Source organism: Nyctereutes procyonoides, unplaced genomic scaffold, assembly GCF_905146905.1.
Source record: "Nyctereutes procyonoides isolate TBG_1078 unplaced genomic scaffold, NYPRO_anot_genome, whole genome shotgun sequence".
NCBI lineage: Eukaryota > Metazoa > Chordata > Mammalia > Carnivora > Canidae > Nyctereutes > Nyctereutes procyonoides.
The window spans coordinates 1,621,822-1,639,907 of record NW_026575033.1 but is presented as its reverse complement, the minus strand read 5'-3'; the positions used below and the strand labels follow the sequence as shown (position 1 = coordinate 1,639,907).

Genomic DNA, 18,086 nt, shown 5'->3' with positions numbered 1-18,086 from the left:
AAATGTTAATATAATCATGCTTCCATATTTAGCTATCTGTTTATAGGAATATGGGGGCTAGAGGAACGTTTTAAAACCCACCATGCATGCAGCCAAACCTAGCATACAGAAAATGATGTGGTTTCTTCATCAAATAAACATGGGGAAGAAACTGCTTAGAGTAAGATTATTAATGATATATAAATATGTAGATTTTTATCAAATCATGAATTGGCTTGAAAATATTCTAGCTAATAGGGGTGCCTGGGTGAATCAGTTGATAAGTGTCCGACTCTTGATTTTAGGTCAGGTCATGATCTTAGGGTCATGGGATCAAGTCCTGCACTGGGCTCCACACTTAGTTTGAAGCCTGCTTGGGATTCTCTCTCTCCCTCTAGTCCTCCCCCCATCCCCTCCCCTCTCTCTAAGAAAAAAACAAAACAAAAAACCCACACACAAAACAAAACAAAAAAATATAGCGAATAAAGTGGGAGAGGGGGAGTAGTGGATAGAAAAAGGAAGAATAGCCAAGTACTGTAAACTGCCATTGATGATGAATATGAGTCTCGTGACAGTGCTCTTTCCAATTTTGTATGTTCAAATTTTCCTTAATAAAATTCTTTATAAATAAGGGTCTAGACCTTATCAGACACTGTTTATTAAAAATGCCATCCCCAAATAAAGGAAAAAACCTAACAAGGTATACATAGTAAAACATTGATGTAGCAGAGCAGTAGAGGTTTACTGTCATATAATATCAACCACTGAAGCTCAAGGCAGACCAGTGGTTTCCTATCTGTCGATTATCTGTCCATTAAAAACAAAGGGCTAGACCATATCACACATACGTATGTTAAATAGCATCTCAATATTTTTTTAGTTTAAAATATTTGATGGTCAATAAAAAGATAAAAAGAGAATCAAATGTTAAATGATGAAAAGCATTTTAATGAACAAATACCATTTCTACATTATGCATATTTTCTGATTAATAGCATTAACAACCATTTTGAGCGGTTATTTTATTTAGCTAGTTTTTAAAAATGTTTATTTATTTTAGAGAGAAAGAAAGAGAAAGCACAAGCAGGAGGGGCAGAGGGGGAGGAAGAGAGAATCTCAAGCAGACTCACTGCTGTATGCGGAGCCTGATGCAGGGCTTGATCTCTTGACCCTGAGATCATGGCCTGAGCTGAAACCAAGAGTTGAATGCTTAATTGACTGTGCCATCCAGGTACTCCTTTTTGGGTTAGGTTAGAAACCATTTCTAATTTCTGTGATGTTTACTAAGTCCTAAATAAGCAATATTCCTACATTTAAATAGAGAGGGGGACTAATCAAATATTTACAGATATTTACAGACACTACTGTGGTGAAACCCCTCCGTAAAACAAAAAAAAATTTTATAAAGACTTTATTTATTCGAGAGGGAGAGATAGAGAGAGCACGAGTAGGGGAACAGCAGCAGAGGTAGCAGAAGCAGACTCCCCACTGAGCAGGGAGCTGATGTGGGGTTCAATCCCAGGACCCTGGGATCATGACTTGAACCAAAATTAAACGCTTAACCGACTGAGCCACACAGGCACCCCTATTTGTAAATTCTTTACTGCACATTCCTTTATGTCAGTAAAATTTATAGGAAGTTTATTATACTAAAAAAAAAAAAAAAAGAAAAAGAAATAAAACATGATACCTGAATATCCTTCTTGACTGGTTTAGCTTTGTTCTCCACAATTTTCTTCCTAAATTCAAGAAGAACTTCTTTACAGTCCTCAAGATGAATCTCAGGCTCCCAGGTATCATCATCTGATGTGTATCCTTTCCATCGAACTTTATAAAGGATTTTACCCTGTTACAGAATTAAAAACAATCATATAAAGGCCACTAAACTTGATAATTTAAATGATTAAATTTCCAAAAACATATAATCCTGAAAATATATGAATGAACCTGAAATGGAGATTAATATCATTATAAAGTATATTCACCTCCTGAAGCAAGTGCATTTAAGGAAAGTGTCACACTAAAAGTAAAAATAAACAAATGGAACTATATCAAACTAAAAAGCTTCTATACTACAAAAGAAACCACCAACAAAATGAAAAAGCAACCTACTGTATTGGAAAATATTTCTAAATCACGTATCTGATAAAGGGTTAATATTCAAAATATATAAAGAACTCATACAACCCAATAACAAAAAACCAATCTGATTTAAAAATGGGCAGATCTGAATAGACATTTCCCTATAGAATTTTTTTAGATTTTACTATTTATTCATGAGACAGAGAGAGAGAGAGAGAGAGACAGAGAGAGACAGAGGCAGAGACATAGGCAGAGGGAGAAGCAGGCTCCATGCAGGGAGCCCAAAGTGGGACTTGATACCGGGACTCCAGGATCATGCCCTGGGCGGAAGGCAGGTGCTAAACGTATGAGCCACCCAGGCGTCCCTGAATAGACATTTTCCAAAGAAGACATACAGATGGCCAACAGAGAAGACATACAAATGGCTAACAAATATCTGAAAAGATGCTCAAAATCACTAATCATCAGGGAAATGCAAATCAAAACCACAATGAGACCTTACTTCATACCTGTTGGTATCAAAAAGACAGGAAATAACAGGTATTAGCAAGGATTAAGAAAAAAGGAAAACCCATGTGCACGGTTGGTAAGAATGTAAACTGGTATAGTAACTATGCAAAAACAGTATAAAGGTTCCCAAAAAAATTAAAAAAAAAAAAGCAAGAAACAAAAAAACCTACCATATGATCCAGCAATTCCACTTCTGGGTATTTATCCGAAGAAAACAAAAACACTAACTCAAAGGGACATATGTACCCCCACATTCACTGCATCATCATTTCATTAGCCAAAAAAGTGGAAATAGCCCAAATATCCTTAACAGATGAATGAAGAAAATTCTACACGCTAGAATATTATTTGGCCATAAAAAGGAATGGAAACTTGCCATGACAACATGTTGCAAACTCAAAGACATTATAGTAAGTAAAATGAGCAAAACAAATACTTCATGATCTCAATTAAATATGGAAGAAAACAAAACAAAAACTCAAGTTCACAGAAAAAGAGAACTGACTGGAAGTTGCCAGAGGCAGGAGTTAGAAGTAGAAGAAATGGATGAAGGCGGGTCAAAGGTACACCCCCAGTCATAAAATAAGTCATGGGGATATAACATGCAGCATGGTGACTAAAGCTAATAATACTGTGTACTACATACTTAAAAGTTGCTAAGAAAGCAGATCTTAAAAGTTGTCATCACACACACACAAAAAATGTAATTATGTAAGGTGACGGATGTTAACTAGACTTATTGTGATGATTTTGCAATGTATAAAAGTATAGAATCATTATGCTGTATACCTGAAACTAATGGTATATGTCAATTATATCTCATTTTTTAAAAACTAAAATAAACAAACAGTATTACTGATCTACTTTTCATAAACTGAAGATCGAGGTCTTTCCCTGATAACATAAGCAAAGAGTAATCTAAAAATCAAAAAAAGCAGGAATAAACAAAAATCACCCATAAATGACAGAGGGAATACATTTCAGTATCATAAAAAACATATACGAAGAAACAAAAGTGAGCATCATCCTCAAAGGGGAAAACTGAGATTTTCCCTTAAGGTTGGTAACAGGACAGGGATGTACACTCACCACTGCTTTTAAACAGTGCACAGCAATCAGACAACAGAAAGAAATAAAAAGTATCTAAATCAGCAAAGAAGTCAAACTACCACTCTTCTCAGACTATATAATATTCTATGTTGAGAACCCAAAAGATTCCACCCCCAAATTGCTAGAACTCAAACAGGAATTCAGCAACATGGCAGGATATAAAATCAATGCACAGAAGTCACCTGCATACACTAACAATGAGACAAAAAAAAAAAGAAATCAAGTAATCAATTCCATTTACAATTGCACCCAAAACGATAAGATACTTAGGAATAAACCTAACCAAAGAGGTAAAGGATCTATACTCTGAAATCTACAGAACACTTATGGAAGAAATTGAGGAAGACAGAAGTGGAAAAACATTCCATGCTCACAACTGGAAGAAAAATTTTGTGAAAATGTCTATGCTACCCAGAGCAATTTATATTCAATGCAATCCCTATCAAAATACCATGGACAGAGTTGGAACAAATAATCCTAAAATTTGTATGAACCAGAAAAGACCCCAAATAGCCAGAGAAATGCTGAAAAAGAAAACCAAAGCTGAGGGCATCAAAATGCCTGATTTCAAGCTGTATTACAAAGCTATGATCATCATGACAGCATGGTACAGACACAAAAATAGACATGTAAATCAATGGAAAAGAATAGAGAACCCAGAAATGAGGATTCAACTCTATGATCAACTAACCTTTGACAAAGCGGGAAAGAATATCCAATGGGAAAAAGACAGTCTCTTCAACAGACAGTGTTGGGAAAGTTGGACAGCCACATGCAGAAGAATGAATTTGGACCACTTTCTTACATCATACACAAAAATGAACTCAAAATGGATGAAAGACCTAAGTGTGAGACAGGAATCCATCAAAATCCTAGAGGCAAACACAGGCAGCAACCTCTGTGACCTCAGCTGTAGCAACTTCCTGCTAGACACCTCTCCAAAGGGAAGGGAAACAAAAGCAAAACTTGAGATTATTGAAGCTTTTGGACAGCAAAGGAAATAGTCAACAAAACCAAAAGACAACTGGCAGAATGGGAGAAAATATTTGCAATTGTCTTATCAGATAAGGGGCTAGTATTCAAAATCTATAAAGAACTTATCAAACTCAACACCCAAATAACAACCCATTTAAGAAACGGGTAGAAGACATGAGTAAACATTTCTCCAAAGACGACATACAAATGGCCAAGACACATGAAAAAATGTTCCACATCACTCATCATGAGGGAAATACAAATCAAAACTACAATAAGATACCACCTCACACCAGTTAGAATGGCTAAAATTAACAAATTAGTAATCAATAGATGTTTGTGAGGATGCAAAGAGGAACCCTCTTACACGGTTGGTGGGAATGCAAAATGGTACGGCCACTCTGGGAAAACAGTATGAAGGTTCTTCAAAGTTAAAAAGAAGAGCTAACCTATGACCCAGCAATTGCATTACTAGGTATTTATCCGAAGGATACAAACAGTGATTCGAAGGGGCAACTGCACCCCAATGTTTATAGCAGCAATGTCCACAATAGCCAAGATTGAGCAGAAAGAGCCCAGATGTCTATCAACAGATGAATGGATAAAGAAGATGCGGTACATATATACAATGGAATATTATTCAGCTATCAAAAACAATTAAATCTTACCATTTGCAATGACGTGCATGTAACTAGAGGATATTATGCTAAGCAAAATAAGTCAGAGAAAGACAATTATACGATTTCAGTCCTATGTAGAATCTAAAAGATGAACATAGGGAAAGGGAGAGAAAGACAGTAAGACAAAATCAAAGGAGACAAGCCATGAGACACTCTTAACTACAGGAAACAAACTGAGGGTGCTAAAGGGGAGGAGGGGGAGGGATGGGGTGACCGGGTGATGGGCATTAAGGAGGGTTCATGTGATGTAATGAACCCTGGGTGTTATATGCAACTGATGAATCACTAAATTCTATCTCAGAAACTAATAATATACTATGTCAACTCATTTTAAATAAAACTTTAAAAATAAATTATAATTTTTAAAAATCACTCACAGATACTAAAAGTTTGATCTTTCCTTCACTCTTTACATTTACAAATATAACTATAAATACGTATTTTATGTGTATTATTCAAAAGACTGGGATAATACTATCATTTTACTTTGTTTTTTCACTTATAGAACATTTCTTGTTTTTCTATTTTTCAAAAACATGATTTTTACTGATTGTTCTAAATACAATAAAAAGTACAACAAAAACTGTCCCTTTGGAAACCAAAGGTTGTTTTGTTTCTGATTTTGTTTTCATAAGCAAAGCTATTACATACTCATACATCTTTGGTCACACTGCTAAAATAAATTTCCCAAAGAGATATCAGTGGGATCAAATAATAAAGCCACCTAAACACTGTTAAAACACACTATCAGAAAACACATTTCAAGAGAAGATGCTCTATTTCCACCAGATAAAAGAGCTCATCTCCGTATATCAGACGTCAGCAAAGTGTAGCAGGGCCTGTCTCCTATTTTGGTTTGGTCGTCCTGTGAGCTAAGAATGGTTTTACATTTTTAAATGGTTGAAAACAAATCAAAAGAAGAATTACATTTGTGTCAAGGGCTTTACAATCTGTCATCCATGGACTAAATCTTGGCATTTATTAGCTCATTTAATCTTTACAACAACCCTGTGAAGTACTATTACTCATTTTATAGAAGAGGAAACTGAAGCTTCTAGATAAAGTAACTAGTAAAAATTATACAGCTTAAGAGTAATTCAGCTAAAAAATAAAACCCAACGGCACTTAACCAGATTCTGCATATGTGAAGTTATCCAACGCTGTGCAGTGTATAAAGTGCCAAAGGGATATGCAAGTAACACAATCTAGTGCACAGCATGGAGCCTACTTAAAAAAAAAAAAAAAAAGACAGCTTTGTGGTGCCTGGTGCCTGGGTGGTTTAGTCAGTGGAGTGTCAGACTCTTAATCTTGACTCAGGTCTAGATCTTGCGGTTGTGAGTTTAAGCCCTGCGTTGGGCTCTGTGCTGGGCATGGAACCTACTTAAAAACACATACACACGTACGTACATAAGCAAGCAAGCAACACTGAAAGACCAGATATTTTTACTTTTATAAAACACATTTGGGGTCCACTGAAATGCTTAGAGACTTTTTTTCTTAAACACTTCATGTTCACCATAAACTTGAATCCACTTTTCCAACAAAAAATTTTAACTACTTATCTAGTTGTATACGATCCAGAAGGCTAGGAGGACCATCTTCTACCTCTTGGTTTGGCTTACTGATTAAGCTAAAAGAAAACTTGGCTACCAAGAAAATAGACTGTTTCTGGCATTTTGAATATAAGTTTTTAAATCTCAAGGCTATCATGAAATTTAATACAAGGCAAAGCTTGGGCAATATTTGTATCTACAGGACTTCTATACAAGAACATATAATTCACAGATTTCACTTGTTTTGTACACTGTTGTATATCTAAGACTCAAAGGTCCTGACATAGTGATCCTCTAATATTTGTTTCTATAATAAATGAAACAAAACTGCTGAAATAAAGACCAGGAACAGTTATCAACAAATTAAATCTGGAGGTAGAATTGAGATGTGCTACTTAATACTTGAGAATGGTTGTTAATGCCCTTATTCTCATTGACTAGACTGAATTTAATTGATAATTAGCAGTAAATTTATAACTGTGTTCAATGTAGAAGTAAATGTTTACTAGTTTTTACTGTTTTTGATTGTCAGAAAAGATAGAAGAATTATATACAATCTCCCATATATACCTTCATACATATCCTCATTAATATTGTCTTTTATCTTTATTTATATATATGTATATATATATATATATACACATATGTATATATATTTTTTCCTGTCTCATTTTAAAGTAAATAAGACTTTTTAAAAGCTACATTGAGGGGTGGGGGGATGGAGTAACTGGGTGATGGGCATTAAGGAGGACACTTGATGTAAATGAACACTGGGTGTTATATGCAACTGATGAATCACTAAATTTTACCTCTAAAACTAATAATATAATATATGTTAATTGGTTTTATTTTTTGTTAATTGGTTTTATTTTTATTTTTTATTATTTTTTTAAAAATTTATGATAGTCACACACACACACAGAGAGAGAGAGAGAGGCAGAGACACAGGCAGAGGGAGAAGCAGGCTCCATGCACCGGGAGCCCGACGTGGGATTCGATCCTGGGTCTCCAGGATCGCGCCCTGGGCCAAAGGCAGGCGCCAAACCGCTGCACCACCCAGGGATCCCCTGTTAATTGGTTTTAAATTAAAAAAAAAAGCTACCCTAAGTAACAGATGTACTCCTGTTTGTTATTTTTTATTTTATTTTATTTATTCATGACAGACACAGAGACAGAGGGAGAAGCAAGCTCTATGCAGGGAGCCTGATGTGGGACTTGATCCCGGGACTCCAGGATCATGCCCTGAGCTGAAGGCAGATGCTTAACTGCTGAGCCACCCAGGCGTCTCCTGTACTACTGTTTTTATGCACACATAAAAATAATGTGGCCCAGAGGTGCCTGGCTAGCTCAGTCAGAACAGTATGCGACTCTTAATCTGAGGATCATGAGTTCAAGCCCTACATTAAGGGTGGAGCCTACTTAAAAAACGTGGCCCACAAATTAGGATCATTTTATTCAATACACCATTATTGTGCTTTTACCAAGACTAAGCAAAAATGCTTTTTAAAGGCAGTTCTGCATACTATTGACTAAGACTTCTTTTCTTTCCCCTTCGCTCATACAGGCCTCTTAAACCATGCTGTCTCACCTTTATCTTCAGTTTTAACTATACCTTCATAGAAGCACTAAGTTATATATAATGGTTTTGTTTTTGCATACTATTTTGCTTAAAAAAATGTACATATACTCTTAGTTGATATAAGCACTGTCACTTCACCCTGTTATTTAACTGAACCATAAAAGTGTATCAATTTAGACTTAGTTATGATGTTAAAATCATGAGGATAAAAAAAAATCATGAGGATTTTCAGGATTATCTTTAAAACTTAAGAATCTAAGTGTACTCTTTTCCCATTACTTCTTAGTTTCCAATCCAACATCCTGCTGATGTTGGTCTTTCAATAGGTGACAGAACAATTGAAAGGCAGTGTAGGCATGTTGAAGAGTAAAAGGTGAGGGAGTAGCACGGCTTTGGTTTGGAAAGCTTATTGCCTCAGTGGTTGTATGAATAAAATCAGGTAAGTGTTAAGTGTAAGCTAGAATGGTGCTCTGCAGTTCATGTTGAAAACTATTTCATATATTCTTCTCAGTCAGATTGGGTATTGAGCAGAAATGATAAACCAGAAATCCGGAGAAGCAAAAAATTGGAATATATATGATAAAGATTTGATAGTCATGAAACATTAAAAAGAAAAATTCTTGGGACGCCTGGGTGGCTCAGCGGCTAAGCGTCTGCCTTTGGCTCAGGGCGTGATCTTGGAGCTCCGGGATCGAGTCAAACATCAGGATCCCTGCATGGAGCCTGTTTCTCCTCCCTCTGCCTAGGTCTCTGCCTCTTTCTGTGTCTCTTATGAACAAATAAATACAATCTTTAAAAAAAAAAATCTTATACATGAATGAGAAAATAGGCAAAAGACACTATAGATAATTTTAAAATCTTGTTTATTGTAGTTTTACTATGTTTTTGGTATACATATATCTTAAATTTTGCCATTATAATCATTTTAAGGGTAAATTCATAGAAACAAATGGTATTAAGTACATTCACAGATACAGTTGTCACCACTGTCCATCTCTAGAACTTTTTCATCTTTCCAAATTGAAGCGGTCTCTATTAAACAGTAAGTCCCCTTCCCCTGAAGCCCTGGTATCCATCATTCTATTTTCTGTCTCTATGAATTTACTTATTCTAGGTATTTCATGTAAATGAAATCATACAATAAATGTCTTTCTGTTTCTGGCTTATTTCACCTACCCCAATGTTTTCAGGGTTTATCCCTGTTACAGATTGTATAAGAAGTTCCCTCCTTTTTAAGATTGAATAGTATATCATTGTATGCTTACACCACATTTTGTTTAACCATTCATCTGTTGATGGACACTTAGGTTGTTTCCATTTATTGGCTATTGTGAACAATACACTACTGGACATGGTTAAACAAATACCTGTTTGAGTTCCTACTTTCAGTTCTTTTGGGTGTATACCCAGGAGTGGAATTACTGGGCCATGAGGTAATTCTGTTTAATTTTTTGAAGAATAGCCAAACTGTTTTCCACAGCAGCTATACTATTTTACATTCCCACCACCAGTGTAAGAACGATCTAATTTCTCCACATTCTCACAAACACTTGTTTTCCATGTTTTTATTACAGCCATCTAGTAACTGGTGTGAGGTAGTATATCTCATGGTTTTGATTTGCATTTCCCTAAGGATGTTGAGCATCTTTTCATGTGCTTATTGGTCATTTGTGTATCATTGGAAAAATGTTCCTTTGTCCATTTTTAAGTAGACAGTCTTGTTTGTTTTTACTTTTTTGGTCTTATTTTTGAATTGTAGGTGTTGTTTATATACTGTGGATATTAATCCCTTGTCAGAGGTGATTTGCAAATATTTTTTTCAGTTCTATGGGTTGCCTTTTCCCTATGTTGATACTGTTTTTTGATGCACAAAATATTTTTAATTTTGATGAAGTCCTTTTACCTATTTTTTCCTGTTTGTGTTTTTGGAGTTACGTCCAATGCATTGTCAAATCCAAGGTCTTGAAGATTTACCCCTACGTTTTCTTCTAATAATTTTATAGTTTTACCTCTTAAATTTAGGTTTCTCTTTAAATTCATTTTGAGTTAATTTTTGTATATGGCGTGAGGTAGGTCCAACCTCCCCTTTTTGCATGTGGAAATCGAGCTATTTCAGCACAATTTGCTTCCCTATTGATTGCACTTGATACCCTTATGAAAAATCAATAGGCCATAGAAATATAGGTTCATTTTTGGATTTTCTAGGTCTATCCATATACCAGTACCATACTGTTTTAATCACTCAGCTTTGTAGTAAGTTTGCAAGTCATTTAGTCTGTAGATTAAATTTATTCCTAAGTACTTTATTCTTTCAGGGGTCCCTGGGTGGCTCAGTCAGTTGAGCATCTACCTTCAGCTGGGGTCGTGATCTCAGGATCCTGGGATAGAGCCCTGTCAGGCTCCCTGCTCAGTGGCAGTCTGCTTCTCCCCCTTACTCTCATGCTTTCTCAATAAAATCTTAAAAAAAAAAAAAAAAAAAGAAGTATTTTATTTTTTTAGATGCTGTTATAAACAGAATTGCACACAGGCATGTGTTAGAGGAGGGGCAGAGGCAAAGAATCAAGCAGATTCCCCACTGAGCCCTGAAGTCAAAGGGGGAGGGAGCTCAATCCCAGGACCCAAGAGATCATGACCTAAGCTAAAACCAAGAGTTGGCACTTAGCTGACTGAGCCACACAGGTGCCCCTGGAATTGTTTTCTTAATTCCTTTTTTGGTAGGAGCTTAGGAAGATGGTGGAGTAAGAGGACCCTGAGTCCACCCTGGCCCACATTTACTACTAGATATCCTCCACATCCAAGTCAATAAGTTGGAGCGTGATCTGAAGACTGGCAGAACAAACTTCACAATTAAATATAGAGAAAAAGCTGCATCTGAAAGGTTTGGAAGGTCAGAAAGGTGGAGAGAGACTATCAGCTGGAGGGAGTGGTGTGTGTGAAGAGGGCAGAGAAACAGGTCCTCAAACCAGGTATCTCACATGGAGAAGACCCCATAACGTTTGGCTTTAAAAACCAGAGGAACAAACAAACAAACCCAAAGGAGCTGAATTCTGTGAGCTTGTAAAACCAGTGGGGCTTGAAGCCCAGAGCCTAAAAAGTCAGCTGACTTTAACGCTGCACTGGCCACCAGTGAGCGATAGGGTAAGTGATAGGTGGGTTGCTGCCCTTAAAAAGACAACAGCGTGTGAAGAGGCAACATAAAAACAGCAGTTTAGGGCAACCCAGGGGCTCAGCGGTTTAGTGCCGCCTTCAGCCCAGGGCATGATCCTGGAGACCCAGGATCCAGTCCCACGTCAGGCTCCGTGCATGGAGCCTGCTTCTCCCTCTGCCTGTGTCTCCCCCCCCCCCCCCGTGTCTCTCATGAATAAATAAATAAAATCTTAAAAAACAAACAAACAAACCCAGCAGTTTATGGAATACCAGGGGGAAATAGGAAGCAGATTTGTTCATTCTGATTTCAGACCATGTTGGGGGGACCTCTCTGAAAACAAAAGAGCTTGCATGTGCCATTTTCCTCCCCAACCCACCAGCATAAACACAGAGCCACCTGTAAGAAGGGGAGCTGCATAGACACTTGCTACCTGACCCGCTAGCAGTATGCCATGCCCATGAGTTCTCCTCAGGAGTCACCCACTCCAAGCCTGCTAAGCCTTGCATTCAAGGGGATTTTGTTAGCGCCATGTGCACCCCGCCCAAACACCCCCACCCACAATCATGTGCTGGGCTCAGCCATACCCAGTCATCCTCATGCAAGATGCCCAACCTTGCACCCCCTGCCACTCAAGGGCACAGCCCCCAGCTGCCTCAGTGCTTCAGGGGATCTAGCACAGGACTAGTGGCCCAAATGAAATTTTGCTCACAACCCTGCCCTGCTCCAAAGTTCCCTGATGTATACGCCCCTTCAGAGCTGGCCTGCCTGGGTCCCACTAACACCACAGACAGCAAGCATAGCCCACAACAGGCAGAGTCAGTACAAATGACTACACTGAGAGGAAAAGTGACACAGATACAACAGCAACGTGTAAACAACACACACAGGATACTCTCCTCTAAGTGCCAGGTTCTGGTGAACAGGGAACACTGTATGGCAGGGCATACCAGGACCTCCTCTTCATAAACTCACTACTTTCAAGAGCAGAAGACACAGCTGACTTTCTTAAGAGAAACAGAGAGGCGGACAAAATGAGACAGAGAAACTCATCCCAAATGAAAGAACAGGACAAGGCCACAGCCAGAGATCTAAAGCAAAACATATATAAGTAACATGCTTGATGGAGAATTTAAAGCAATGATTGTAAGGATACTCACTAGACTTGAGAAAAGAGTGGAAAACATGAGTGATACCCTTAACATAGAGATAAGGAATAACACAGCAGAGATAAAGGGCTCAATAAAAGAAATGAGAAACACACTTGATGGAATGAATACAGCACGGAAGAGCAGAGAAATGAATTAGTGACCAAGAAGACAGAGTAATGGAGAGTAATCAGGTGAACAAAAGAAACAATTACACAAAAGAACAGACTTAGGGAACTTAGTTACTCCATCAATCAACATTCATATTATAGGAGTCCCAAACAAGAGAGAAAAAAAGGGGCCAGAAAATTTTATTTAATGAAATAATATCTGAAAACTTCCCTAAACTGGGGAAGGAAACCGATATTCAGATCCAGGAGGCATCGAGAACTCCAAACAAAATCAACAAAGCAGATGCACACCAAGACAAGTTGTAATTAAATCTACAAAATATAGTGATAAAGAAAAAAAATCATAAAAGCAGCAAAACAAAAGTCGTCAGTAACTTACAAGGGAAAGCCCATAAGATTACAGATTTTTTGGCAGAAACTTGGCAAGCCAGAAGAGAGTGGCATGATATATTCAGTGTGCTGAATGGGAAAAATCTGCATGATATATTCAGTGTGCTGAATGGGAAAAATCTGCAGCCAAGAATACAATATCCAGCAAGGCTATCATTCAGAATAGAAGGAGAGATAGAGTTTCCCAGACAAACAAAATAGGGATGCCTGGGTGGCTCAGCAGTTGAATCTTTTGCCTTTGGCTCAGGGTGTGGTCCCAGAGTCCCAGGATATCAGACTTCCCTTGAGGAGCCTACTTCTCCTGTCTGTGTCTCTGCCTCTCTGTCTCTCATGAATAAATCAATAAAATCTTTTAAAAAATATATAAATAAATAAAGGAGTCTGTGACCACTGCAAGAAATCTAAAAAGGAACTCTTGAAGTAGAAAGGAGACCAAAAGTCACAGTAAATAGGTATGAAATACAAAAGGAATAAAAATGACTATTTCTGTAAAAAATCAGCCAGGGAACCCACACTGACATACACATGCACACACAAAGAATATAAAATATACTAACAGTTGGCAAATTGAATTTAAATTTTAGAAAAAGGAAAAAATTTATTAACATATACCTAGAAACCAGGGGAGGAGAAAAGAATGGGTTTTACCTTAAATGACCATCAACTTAATATAAACTGTCATATGCAGAGGAGACTATACATAAGCCTAATGGCAGGTTAAAAACAGAACTACCTTATGATCTAGCAGTCATACTACAGGGGATTTACCCAAAGAATACAAGAATACTAATTCAAAGGGATGAATGCATCCTGATGTTCATAGCATTATTTATAATAGCAAGATATGGAAGCAGTCTGTATCCACTGATTGATGATTGGATAAAGAAGATATGAAATACATATATATGTGCATATATATATATATATATATATGCAATGGCATATTATTCAGCCACAGAAAGAATAAAATCTTTTTTAAAATATTTTATTATTTGAGAGAGAGCGAGAGGTAGAGAACAAACAGTGTGGGGGCAAGGAGAAGCAGACTCCCCGTTGAGCAGGGAGCCCAACTTGGAGCTCATTCCCACGACCCTGGGATCATGACTGGGCTTGAAGGCAGATTCTTAACTGACTGAGCCACTCCAGGCTTTAGTGTTGCCTTAAAATTGACAAGAACATACCATAAAAAATGCCAGTTACAATAATCAATAATATTTGGAATATGAAATTGAGAATTGCTCATGTGTGCAAATTATTCTCAAATTAGTTTCCCATATTTCCAGTTTCAAATTCTTAAGTAACAGCTGATTTGCTTGTTGGCAACTATTAGGTCTTAAATAACCCAATTAATTAAACAAATACTCAGTGTTAAACAATATATAAATACATGTCAGTTAAAATAATTCTTTTAAAGGACATGAAATATTTATTAATAACTCTCAAGTGTTTGGAAATTAGGCAATATATTTGCACATAATTTATGGAAATTGGAAAATATTTTTACCTGAATAAAAACATAGCATAAACATAATTTATGAGCTATAGCTAAATTAAGATCAGAGGTATATAATTTGAGGGGGCCTGGAGAGCTCCTTTGATAGAACATGAGACTCTTGATCTCAGGGATTTTAAGTCTAAGCCCCACGCTGAATGTGGAGCTTACCTAAAAAAACAAAAAACCTTTTTTTTGTTTTGTTTTTTTAAGGGGGCAGGGGATGCCTGGGTGGCTCAGCAGTTGAGCGTCTCCAGGGCATGATCCTGGAGTCCGGGGATTGAGTCCCACATGGGGCTCCCTGCATGGAGCCTGCTTCTCCCTCTGCCTGTGTCTCTCCCTCTGTGTGTCTCTCATGAATAAATAAATAAAATTAAAAAAAAAAGAGGGGGGAAGGGCAGAGGGAGAAGAAGAGAGAATCTTAAGCAGGCTCCATGCCCTGTGTGGAGCCTGATGTGGGTCTCGATCTCACAAACCATGACATCACAAAGCATGACATTATGACCCAAGCTGAATCACTAGTAGGATGCTTAACTGATTGAACCACTCAAGTGCCCCCTCAAAAAGGTAAAACTAAACTCAAGTATCAAGGAAGGTATCCTTAAGCGGAAAAATTACAAAAGCAAGAAAGGTATTACCATATAATAATTCAGGACAGTGATTTTGGGGGATGGAAGAGAATACTGAACGGTAATGGGATTCAAAAGAGGTTTCTAGGACTAGCAGTCTAATATTTCCTGACTTAGGTGGAGGTTATACAGGTGTTGGCTTTATGATAATTTACTAAGTTATATAATTAAAATATTCATACACTTAAAAAAATCAAGTCAAATTCCCATAAATATTAAAAAGTGCCAGCTTTTGGCTTCAAAACCCCAAGATCTGTCAGATTAATTTAACTGTTCTGAAAACATACAAAAAATTACATTTAGCAATAAAATGAAATAAAGAACATGGCTAATATATAAATGTAGCATTAATGGCATTCCTCCAACCCATCACTCATCATCATGACAGTTTTAGTAACAGAATACCAGTCTGATGGCTTATGAACAGAAATACCATAGACCTTAAGGAAGCCAAACAAACAGCTACCAGGACCCTTATGGTTTTCAATTGGCTGGCTCCCTTAGCAGTACTTAAAAAGTAACCAGTGTAGTCCTGTTCTGCTGAGCTAATACTTTTCATCTTATAAATCATTCTCAAGAGCACCTAAAAATACAATGCACTGAGAACTAGATTTTTCACCTAACTTTACATCGTTTACTGTCTTCCACATTTAAGCTTCTTAGTTTCATCTGCTTTTGACTAGAATATGTACAGTTCCTACAGTTGTTTGGGACCAGGAATATTAACTATAGTGGAATTAAATAAATTTTTAAAAATATAAAAATTATACTTACAGGCGAATCACCTTAACTTTAAAGATATTACTTTCCTAACCAAATATTTTTCTAAATATCTTCTATGTGCCAAGCACTGTGTTAGATGAAGGAGATAAAAAACAGCCCAAGATTGGATCTACTCTCATTTCAAGCTACTTTAGTTATATATTTGGAAAAATTACACCAAAAAAAGTTCCTATCTACTGTATTGCAACTAGCAATAATAGTAATACATTGGATATCAACAATTTATTCCCGACAAATTTTTCAGCGTCAGCAACTGTGTATGCTACAATTAATCTCCATATCCTCAGTACCTAACGCTGCATCCAGCACACGGCGTGTGAAGAAAAAAAAAAAAGTTTGCTGAATAGTCAAACAGAAAATAATAGATAATATAAAAAGAAGACAGAGACCCTATCACCATACGGGCCCTTTGGTCACCTCACACTTACCTACTGACACAGACTGTCTCCCTACTTGTGCACCCTCTCTCCTCCATCCCACCCTGCAGTCCATGACTCATTTAGTCATTTAATCTTCTGAGTACCAGTAATACAAAAATTAGTAAGAATCATATTTCCTTTAACCAGTGAGCCTACCATGCAGGAGAGAGACAAACACGTATATAATAATGCTTTAAAGCTCAGAGGTCCGACCCACTGCTAGGAGGGCAAACTTGAAGATCTCACTCCGCAGGGATTCCCAGGGAAACTGATCCTCAGAGACCTGAGAGGCTGGGGGGCGGGAGAATGGGGGGGTCTAGGGTCAGTATGACTGAGGAGTTCAGGACTACACTGTGGTTGCGCTCCCGTAACAAAGTGAGAGGGAAGACAACGGCCAGACTTGGAAGGCCTCTAAACGCCACCCTCTCGGGCGAGATTCGGGGATGAATTGGGGATGAACGGGAATCCCCGTGGATTTTAAGGCAGAAGACGGACCAAAGCTTTGGAGAGCACTGGACGGACGACAAGAAGCCCGGACGGGGATGGGAACCGGCCCACAGTCTCCTCCCGGAGCAGAGCAGCGGCCCTCTCGAGGAGGCACGCCGACACCGCCGCGGATCTTGCGGCAGCCGGCGGACCTCCGATGCTTCCCGCCCCCAGCCACGCAACCCGGCCAAAGTTCCTGAAAGGAGCCCCGCTCCCGAAACCCGCACGAGCCCGCGGCCACAGCCGGAGTCCGCCCCCGACACCCGCACGCTGGCCGGGCGCCAGCGATCTTGCTCCTTCCCGCCCACGTCGAGGGCACAACTTGGGAGGGCTCCCCGTGTACGCACGGCCGCCCTCCGCCCTCCGCAGAAGCCCCTCCGCTCCCGCCTCACCGCACGCCCGGCACGCCCTGCACGCCCAACGCCGCCGCCCCGCCGCACACCTACCCCCTCCGTCTTCATGTCCAGGATCTTTTCCACCTCGAATACATCCTCTCCGTCCTCCTCGCTGTCTCCGGCTGCCTCCGCGCCTCTTGTGGCAGCGTCCTTCTCTTCGCCCGCTGCTCCGACACCTTCTCCTTCAGCTTCAGGAGACTCCACATTGCCGGCGGCACCTGAGACAGGACTCGCACTCACGCTCGCTCCCTCGGCGACCGTCGCCGCCGCCATCATCGGAGCCCAGCAAACAGCCGACGAAGAGCGGCTGCGACACACAGCCTGGCCGTTTCTCGCGCTCCGCGCTTGGCCCGAATCCACGTGACGCTGCTAGGGAGACCCGCCAATAGCGGCCTCCGGACCCTGGAGCGACACACACAGCCACCAATCACGTCGAGGCGGGCGCGCTGGACCCGCGGAGTCTACGGGAAGTGGGTGGGCGGGCCGAGGGGCGCCCGGGAGGAAGGGCGGGGCGAATAGGCCCAGAGAGTGAGGCGCTGGGCAGCTGCGGCGCTGGGGAGGCGCGGGGCAGGGCAGCTCTGGAGCTCCTGGGGGGAAGGG

The 18,086-nt window shown here is 39.2% G+C and overlaps 1 protein-coding gene across 1 annotated transcript in view; it reads right to left on the bottom strand.

The window, feature by feature from the left end:
* The window catches only part of MPHOSPH8 (M-phase phosphoprotein 8), a 49,750-nt gene extending 31,899 nt beyond the window's left edge, over positions 1 to 17,851 (bottom strand). The window contains exons 1-2 of the mRNA XM_055317257.1: positions 17,538 to 17,851; positions 1,670 to 1,825 (exon numbers count right to left, since the gene is read on the bottom strand). Coding sequence (XP_055173232.1) covers positions 1,670 to 1,825; positions 17,538 to 17,762 — 381 coding nt within the window. The 5' untranslated portion in view covers positions 17,763 to 17,851. The remainder of the gene's footprint in view (positions 1 to 1,669; positions 1,826 to 17,537) is intronic.
* Between the last annotated feature and the right edge of the window lie 235 nt (positions 17,852 to 18,086).